General features: G+C 48.3%; 1 protein-coding gene across 4 annotated transcripts in view; it reads right to left on the bottom strand.

The window, feature by feature from the left end:
- Window positions 1-977: 977 nt before the first annotated feature.
- The window catches only part of IRF2 (interferon regulatory factor 2), a 73,998-nt gene continuing 65,408 nt past the window's right edge, over window positions 978-9,567 (bottom strand). For all 4 annotated transcript variants that reach the window (XM_073219176.1, XM_036996527.2, XM_036996518.2 and 1 more), the window contains 2 exons: window positions 3,613-3,659; window positions 978-2,319 (listed from right to left, as the gene is read on the bottom strand). In XM_073219176.1, coding sequence (XP_073075277.1) covers window positions 2,011-2,319; window positions 3,613-3,659 — 356 coding nt within the window. In that variant the 3' untranslated portion in view covers window positions 978-2,010. The remainder of the gene's footprint in view (window positions 2,320-3,612; window positions 3,660-9,567) is intronic.

Raw genomic sequence — 9,567 nt, 5'->3', positions numbered from 1 at the left:
GTGCTCCTCACAGGAGCAGTGAACCATCAACAGGCGGTTAGCTGCGACACACGGACCAGTAAAATGCTTTAGTTAATTTTTGTTCAGGGCTGCATAATTTTATGACCACTAATTATATCTGCAGCCACACATGGAGAGGCATAAAAATAGCCCTTTGTCCTTTCATTGAAGGGACCTTTTCAAATATTAACTTAGCAATCTCACAACCCCCCGGAGGCAGCAGGTCAGCAGCTTGTCCCAGCATCCTGACTTGCTAGACATCATGGAAGCCTGAGAGGGGAATGTAGTGCATCCCCAAAGTTGGGGGTACGCCATGACATCCCCATGGGTGATGGCATCTGGGGCCTGGAATTCTCATTTCTCCCTCAAAAAGACAAGCCCTGAGTTCTGAGGGCAGGGCCTATCTCTGCCTAATGCCCCAGGTCCCAGGAAGCAGACAGACATAGACTTGGAACCAACAAATCATTCCCATTATTGACAATGTCTTACCCATGGGCCTGCTCGGTGGCATAAATACAAAATTTTAGTCGTACGTGTAAGTCTATACATGAGAACAGGAAAAGCACAGAGGTGGGTCAGGTTTGCTCACAGTGGAGAAGGAGAGTGGGTAAAAAGACCCCCTCCACAGTCATGCCTGACTTTGGGCTTAACTAGTGACCTTGACTCTTACCTGTGTGACCTTGAGAAAAGGCATTTTAATTTTGAGTCTCCATTTCCTCCATGTGAAATGGAGATAAATCCCTTCCCGGTTCACAGCCTTGATGACTGCAGAAGGCTTGCGGTTAACACATTGAGCACAGCACCTGGCTCAGGGTAAGCATGCAGTAGAGGAGGCCATCAGATGACCAAAGCTGGACCCCGGCGGGGTTTCTTGTGGTCAAAAAGGGAAAAAAGTTCTGGACCCCAAGAAGAAACAGTACTTTGTTGGTCCTGCCCCGTGACTGTGCTCTAAAGCAAACACAAAGCCAGGCGTGATGCTCATTACAAATTTAACTATATATCATATTCATTTATTATCAATCCACAGGATAATTAGATTGCTACATGAGCTCATAAAAGCTTTTTCACCTTTACAAAATTAAAAAAAAAATGTGCCACAAGGATGTAGTAACAACTGCTGATAAACAAGGAAAGGAATCTTAAAATTATAAATTTGCTGTAGAAAAGATAAAAAACAATTATATTTTCTTTAGAATTTTACCTTGAATAAAATATTCCCCTGTATAAAAAATAAAAAAGCTTGCTCTGGTTAGAATTAGAGTATTTTCGTCTTCAGATCTGGGAATTTGCATAATATCTCCATGACAGTTTTCCTTTGTACCGCGTGGCATTCAAGCATAGCAGATTAGAAAGATTTTCTTTTCTTTTCTTTTCTTTTCTTTTTTTTTTAAAAGCAGTCTTAAAATGAGACATTTGTGGAGAAGTTCATTTTCTCCACCTCTTCCTCAGCGATGTGGGGCAGAGCCTTTCAGGGAGGAAAAGGAGGGAAGGAGCTGGGTGGGAAGAAGGAGGGGTAAAGGGCAGGGTAGGGTGCGGCGAGTGTGCTGTGGAATAGAGCAAGATCACAAGAAGGTCTATCTGTAAGTGCTTTAAGATAAGGTGCAGAAGCAGACTGCAGCATCGCTAGTACTGCCCTATGTACATATTCACAAGAATAAAAAATTCCAGCTAGTTCACATTTTCTCTTCCGGTCTGAGGCATCCACTCCGCCATGCCGGCCTTGACCACAGGCGTCTCCCTGCCCGCGTGGGTGTTGGTCCTGTGTTGTCCTTGAACTTGAGGGAGCAGCCCTGGGAGACCCAGCAGGCTCTAGAGACACGCGTCTACCAAGGGGCTGGAGTCCTGAGTTAAAAAGAAGCTCCAGTACTGGAGATGGACACAGCAATCAATGCTCTATTGTCTCGGCTTTTCCCTTAGATTTGTCTAAATGGGTGTCAGAGAGAAAAATAAAATATAAACAGACAACCAAACAAGGCCAAGGAATCCCAACTGCTAGGGGATGTCGAAGGCTTAGCAGCTCTTGACACGGGCCTGGGTGATATCTGACGTTTTCTTGATGACGCTGGCCCGGGTCTCCCGGTCTGGCCGACTGCTGCTGGGCACAGGGGTCATGGCGGGAGTCAGGGGCAGGTCTGGGAAGGTGGGCCAGGAGCTGTTGTAAGGCATCGGGCAGCTCTCCTCTTTGATGGTGACCTGGAGATCGGGCTTGTTGGAAGTGACGAAGGTCGCCATGCTGGGCAGCAGGTACGTGCTTCGTGACCCCATGTTGCTGAGGTACTGTTTGCCTTCAATGTTCCTCTTCCGCCAGTGCGGTCGGCCCTTTCAAAGAAAATAATCAAGATACATATTTACTTTGTCTTCTCTTGAATGGCCTTTTTTTTTTTTTAATGCACCGCTGTTCTCACACGCTGGTGTTTTAACTAAATTTATCCTTCAGAGTTGTGGAAGGAAGAGAAGCTTAGCAACTCCACATATCCGTCAACTGAAATCCGTATCCAGCTATTCGTATCCCAAGCCCCACACAATGGTTTCTCTTCCCTTTTTCTCAATCCCTATGGGCTGCCTCCCAGAAAAATAGCCAAGACTGTTCTATGAAGGCAGGAGAAGGAGGTGGCAAGTGGTTTCTGGCTCCTCTCTGCTCTGGCTGCCCTGCCCTATCATTCGGTGGGTTTTAGGCCATGATGGCTGATCTGTCATGGCAATTTGGTTGCTCGCTGATGGCCCAACCTGATCTCTGAGTCCACCAGCATTTTCAGAGGGAGGGAAGCGAGGAATTCAGTAACAGACAGCCGTTGCCCTTTGATTGCTTTCAAATGGGCGCAGCTTAGAGCTCCCGTGTGCCGCGCAAAGAGCAGGCTCAAGGGTGGCTTCCTTCAGAGGAGCAGCTGGCATTCTGACCTTGAAGAAACAGGCTCGGAATGTGCACGACCATTGACACCTACTGCCTCTTCATAACTCCTGGACTGTACTGGAAAAGTATGCAGCACGCCGGGAAATCACTAATTCAGGCAGCCACTGGTCAGTCGGTCATTCTCCCTCCCTTCTTCCCTCCCTCCAACACAAAGCAGGCATGTAGCAGCAGATGCTTTCCATCCCCTAAGGCCACTATTTCCTGCTATTGTGGGAGCCCAGCCTGGACAAGGGGGAGAAGCAGGGCGACTGAGAATCAAAGCTGTGCCCCCGGCTGGCCCCCGGGCACAGATCACAGAGGGAGGGCACTCCAGGGATGTGGGGGGGAGGGGGCCCTTTGCGTAGCCCTGGCCGGGGCTGACTTCTGGACCCTTGGACCTGCTATTTCTGCTTGTGCTCAGGATGTTTACAGTGGGGAGAATATCACCATTTCCTGGCCGCAAGTCAAGTTCCCTTTCCTGCTGTCACAGCCTCTTTCTAACGATAACAGGTAACAACTTACCCTCTTTCCTCCCATTCAGTTCCCAGAGCATAATTCTGTCATCCAAAATCCACAAGCACGGTCAGTTTTATTTTAAGTGTATTTTACCACCACGCAGAAAACAATCCAATGTAAAACTCATTGACCAGAAGGAAAGAGGCTTGGGCAGCGGCACAGAAACCAGGCTTGGCAGGCACCCCCCCACCAGGCGCCGTGCTTACCTCGGGGCTCTCTTCATCGCTGGGCACGCTATCGGTCGTTTCGCTTTCTGTTCAGAGAGAAAACACAGGGCTGTCATTCCTGCCACTCCAGAGGTTTCAAGGCTGGGGCAGGGTTTACAAAAACACACCGGCAAATTCATGCTCTTTGTCCCCTTTGTACAGTCAAAGCCTTGAGCTTGGGAGATGCGAGAGTGAGTTTTATTTCTCTAATTCTGGCCCCTCGGAGGAAGGTTTGAGGGTTGTGGGGAAGCTCACCTTCCAAGGGCTGGCGATGTCTACTCACGGCCACTGCGTCCCAGGATGAGTGAGGTGGGGGTCCCCAAGGCCCCCCTCCGCCTGTGCACCCCATGGCCTCTGCTCACTCCTGCCTCTACGCCAAGCCCTGCACCCAGGGACGCTCCACCCCAGTGCCCACCCTGGTCCTCTCTTCCAATCCATGTCAACCAGTCCAGCTAAGGCCTAACTCGTAGTCTTCCTGGGTCACCCCTGCTCTACTCAGATCCTTCCTGACACCTCATATCCCTTTACGACCCTCATCTCTCTGAGAAAAATGACTTAACCTTCCTGTGGGGTGTGGGTGGGACCTGTGATGGGCTTTGAACCAACAGGACGCAGTGAAGGCGCTGTGATGTGTGATTACCTTACATGAGACTGAAGCCTGTCTTGTGAGGAGATTCCCTTGCTGGCTTTGAAGAAGTAAGGGCTACTTCTTGCCAACAGCCAGCAAGAAACTGAGACCCTCAGTTTAACAACCTGCAAGAAACTACTTTCTGCCCCAAACCGTATGAGCTTGGAAGTAACTCCTCCCCATTCAATCCTCAGAGGAGACAGCAGCTGTGTCCCAGACCTTGACTGTAGGTCTCTGCAGGGAACACCCTGAACAGAGGACGCAGCTAAGCCATTCCTGCACTCCTGACCCTCAGAAATTGTAGGAAAATACATGGATGTTGTTTTAAGCCACTAACTTTGTGGTTATATTGTTGTACAGCAATAGATACATTCAGCGTGCCAGCTGTGAGAAATGGAAGAGCAGAGGTAGAACTTCTGAAATACACAGAGCCTTAAAGATCCCTGAGCCTGGGTCATTTATTCTACAGACCGCAGAGAAAAACCACAATCACCTGTAGAGGGCCATGCACCCCCTTTCACCCTGAACCCACTAAGGGACTGGCCTCCGGCGTCACATCTTGCTGGTAGCACAGTTGCGACCAGGTGGCTCCAGCCCAGTCTTTTCGACTCTCCAGAGTACAAGGCACAGACCTGGCTCTCCATGAACAAAACGCTGAAGAACAAATGGGCAAACAGAGCCACAGGTTCCTCCCGTAGAAGGCTGACAGCACTGGGCCCACCTTGGAGTCTTTTTGCACATTTCCTGGCCACTGTTCTCCAGTGACTTCACCAGGGCATGAGTGATCTCCAAGGGCCAACTGTGAGCAAGCAGAGGAGAGGTCTGGCCTCTCAGACTGAGCTCACGCCCAGAGCACCCTTGGCAGGAGCAACAGTCATCCAGATGCCCTGTTTTGGCCTCGGCTTAGACTGACCCCAGCTATCAGGACAGACCAGCAATGCCAGGCACAGGACTGTTCCCACATGAAACAAAGGAGAAGCAAGAGAAAGGGAAAATTCCCCTCTGCACATAACCCTCACACTAGCTCAGGATCCAGAGGAAGCAGGAATCGGCATTACAACTCCCAAGAAAAATGAGGAACAGAGATGTTGAGAAACCTGCCAAAGTTGTGAACTGAGTCAGCATCGAGGAAAGAAAATAAAACAGCACATCCGATTCCAGGGCCTTGTGCACAGATCGCAGCAATGCCGCTTCCCGAAGCACGCCTGCTGCTCCAGCCTCTGATGAAATTTCAAGATCCCCTTCCCATTTCTGTGCTTGGCTATGTCTGGGCTCCAAAGCCAGGCTTCTCTTCCTTTCATGTATATCCAGGCCCCCTCCACTCTTAATTACCCTCCATAAATACCACCATCCTCTGTTCCCTTCGCCTGCAAACAAAAACCAGCATGCCAACAGGCAGGCTTTGGGGGCTGGAGACAGGCGAGAAGCAGCAGCTGAGGCTGAGATTCTGGGGTTCCACCGCAGCCCGGGTTGCAGTTCCAGGAGAGCTGGAAGGCAGACCCTGAGTAAACCTGGGCCAGACCTTGCACACAAGCAGAATGTTAACTGCCTGTAAGTATCTGGCTCTCGACTTCAGGGAAAGAGCTGGAGACTAGAAAAGACACACATGCTCTGAACTTATGTTTTCAGCAGACACGAATGTTAGTGGAGAGCACTGACTGTTTCTAAATTAAGATCAACTGCTTCTGAAGTAGTTCTCAAGACTTTCCATACTGGGAAACTGAGATTTCTAATTTTTATTGTTTACATGAATGGCTTTGAATGCCTTCAGCCCAGGAGCCAGGAGATGCCCGAAGCTGCAGTCTGAGGACACACACACAGGACCCCTCTCTTGAGACTCACCGTGGTTCTCACAGCTAGCTACCCCAGAGTGACTGGCCCCACGGGCTTTGCTGGGGGGACCCATGTGCCTGTGCGCTTGGTTTCTGGTCACCAAGGCCACTGCCAAGATCACGTCTTACATGGCAGATACATCTACTGTGGCTGCTGCCTGAAGATCAGTGTCACTGCCGAAATAATCAACATGTGCTGTTATTTCATGTTCCTCTTTGATTAATACAGATTTGGTGTTTTATTAGCTTTGAATACAATTGGATTTAAAAAGATTGGAGTTGCTTCACTGGGAAGTGTTTCCAGAGTAGTAACAGGTTGATGAGAAGCTCGTTTTGACTTTCTGCTCTCAGTTTCCCTGAAAGCACCCTGCGAGGGCAAAAGGCCAGGTTTGGATCCAATGGTCTCCAAGATCCTTCCAGAGCTGTGGTTCCATGATGGCCCTAGTCTTAGGTGCACACCCCATTCCCGTCCGCTTTTCACTATCAGACCATCTCGGGAACAGTATGGGGGAGGGAGACAGTGTTTTAGGTTAAAGCTTTTCTGCACTCTGATACCCTGGTACATTTTCTGGAAGGCTCTGGTACCAGTTTTATTAATAAAACGGACGAGGATTTTGTTCCTTGCTTTCATGAGAAGTCTTGACTAAATGACGCCAGAGTTGTCTTCAGCGCAAAGCACCCTGTTCTTGGCTCTGCCCACAGAATGGAAGCCTGCTGTGGTCTCCAGTTAGAGATCCAGTCTTTACTGCTGGCTGCTGGTCAGTAAACAATCTCCGTTCTCTCCGTTTTAACCAATTAATCCTGTGTTTAGAAGAAATTAATGCTTTCTTCTCCAGCTATTCTCCATCCTCTCATCCAGCCTTCCCCAGAATACCACTGTGGCTTTGGCTTACTAAACTACATTTTAATAAAATCCTGATGCCATTCATCAGGCAAGAGGCCACTTTATGGAAGCCTTTTAATAATAAAATGACTCTCCTCTACAGCTTCCCCAAGGTTGGCCTCTGGGGTATCCCTCCCCTGGATGAAAGTTCTAGGAATCCCACAAAAATTTTACGTGTCTTAAAACATCCACGGCAAGTACTTGCACTCAAAGAAGCCATCTCTTTTCTTGCTTACCACAGTATTTAGGCCACAGAGACTACAGACTCGAAAACCTGCATGTCGTTTTGTAATACTCCGGGGATTATATTTCAATGATCTGGAAGGGGGAAAACATAACAAACAGCAGCCTTCAAATACCAGTTTCCTAAACAAGTGAATGACAGTGGTTAGAGGAGGTTGGAATTCCAAAAAAAGGTTTGGAATGGTCCAAAAAAGGAACCCTGTTACAAAAAATGGGCAAACAGCCCATCCCTATTGGGGAACATAAAGTAACAAAGGTAAACGCACTCAAAAGGCTGCCTTTGCTAGCTGAACGCTGTAAAATTCCTGACTAACAGAGGAAACTAGCAGTGGTCAGTGACAGGCTAACATCTGATGTGCTCTAGAAAAACAGCAGTGATGAAACATTTTGCCTCCACCCAATGAGCTGCCCTCCAAAATGTTCTGGAGAATTCAGACAATAAAACGGTGGAAAGGACTGAAGGCCAGGCTGAGAAGCCAGGCTCCCGCGCATGCCTGCTGCCGTCTAGCCTGGCACTGAAATCCTTCTTTTCAAATCTATGCAAATGTCCTGGAAGAGGTTATGAAATTTTCCTTTCTGCCTGTGTGGATCAGCTGTTCTAGGGATTCTTCTGCTAAAGCAAAATGCCACTGCTGGCAGAAAAGCAAGAGAAAAGCTGAATCCTCAGCAAGAGCTCAGAAAGTCTTACTCAACAGATAAACTGAAGTCTATTCTAAATCACCAACCTCCGGTGTAAAAAACCATGTAGGGTGCAAGAATGCCTACAGCGGCATGACGCGGGACAAAGCCACACTGGGAGCCATCGCTGTGTAAATGTAAGGAAAGCAGCTTAGGGTTTAAAGCTTCAGTTACCACAAATGCAAAACGAAGGCCACCGTTCTGCATCCTGTCTCTGAATTTGGCTGCTCTAGGGACCTCATACGGGTGGAATCACCCATATGCCTCCTTTGGTGGGTCCTTGAGATCACGGTGTGTGGACGTGTTCTCAGCGGCAGAGCCCCGGGCTGCTGTTCAGGGCAGCACAGCAGCAGAAGCCGTTAAGAACGGGCCTTTGGCACAGCAACATGTGGGTTCTGTCTGTGCCACTAGTCGTTCATTGCGGGACACACTGCTTTACCACATTGGCCTTAGATTCCCAAGAGGCGATATGGATGTTGCCCGGGCTGACGGGTTTAATCTCCGGATAATTAAATATGTTGCTTGATTTCAAGCACACAGCACAGTTCCCAGGGCGCATACCACATGTGACAAATAGCAGGTATGATTACTGGGCAGTAGCACATGGAGGAGTTGGAAATATGTCTGTTGACTCAGTCTCTGGGGACAAGTTCATCCTGATGACAGACTATAAGCTCCTTGCAGCTGAGGCTCCATCTCACATTCCTTCCCTACTCCTAGCACAGAATAAAATTAGGAACTGGAGGACATTATGCTAAGTAAAATAAGCCAGCCACAAAAGGACAAATACTTTCTGATTCCACCCATATGAGGTCCCTGGAGCAGCCAGACTCAGAGACAAGATGCGAAACGGTGGCCTTCAGGGGTGGGACTGGTTGGCGGGGGTGGGGAGGGGCTACCGTTTAATGGGACGGAGTTTCAGTTTGCAATGAGAAAATGCTCTGGTGAGGGTTGTACAACAGTGTGAATGCGCTTAATGCTGCTGAGATGTACATTTAAGAACAGCAAAAGTGGTAAATTTTGTTATGTGTTCAACCACAACTTTAAAAAAATACATCAAGAAAAAAACAAAGTCAGGGTTCAGTATATATGAAGTGAGTTTAGTGACTAATAATTCACAAACAACCTGTCGCATGAATCCACTGACTTCTAAGGCTGACTCTAGGCCCGTCCCCGGAGGGACACCCTCACTGGAGGACACCGTTCGGCACTACAGAACGATCCTGGGAAGAATTCCTGAACTGCTTATTAAAGCCGAGACGGCCTCTGCTTTGTATTTTTAATGTTTGCAATCAATCACACTGACTCAGAATTTATTTTCCCTAACTACAATTGAGCCCCTCTCCTCAGAAATTAAATGGAGATCATCAAGAAGGGAGTATAAACTGATGTCATGGTGGTGGAAAAAAGGAGCCATCACTTTTTTCTCTAAGGATGGAAGAACCGACTGAATCTGGTTCTAATCCTGTGACTGTCTGGGCCAATTCCTGCCATTACATGGCTACCCCGCTAGGGAATTTAGGTATGAGCCCAGTTGCCTGGTCTGATTAGAAGCAGGACTAAATTTAAAAAGATGGGGAAAATATGTGGAAGTGACAATAAACTTGGTGGGATGGAATGGGGCTTGAGAGCTGAAGATTTTTTAAGTCCCGACCCAAGTACCTACTGGTCGTGTGACCTTGAGCAAGTCC

Source organism: Manis javanica, chromosome 12 (genome assembly GCF_040802235.1).
Source record: "Manis javanica isolate MJ-LG chromosome 12, MJ_LKY, whole genome shotgun sequence".
NCBI classification, from domain to species: Eukaryota; Metazoa; Chordata; class Mammalia; order Pholidota; family Manidae; genus Manis; species Manis javanica.
This window is presented reverse-complemented; position numbering and strand designations above follow the sequence as displayed.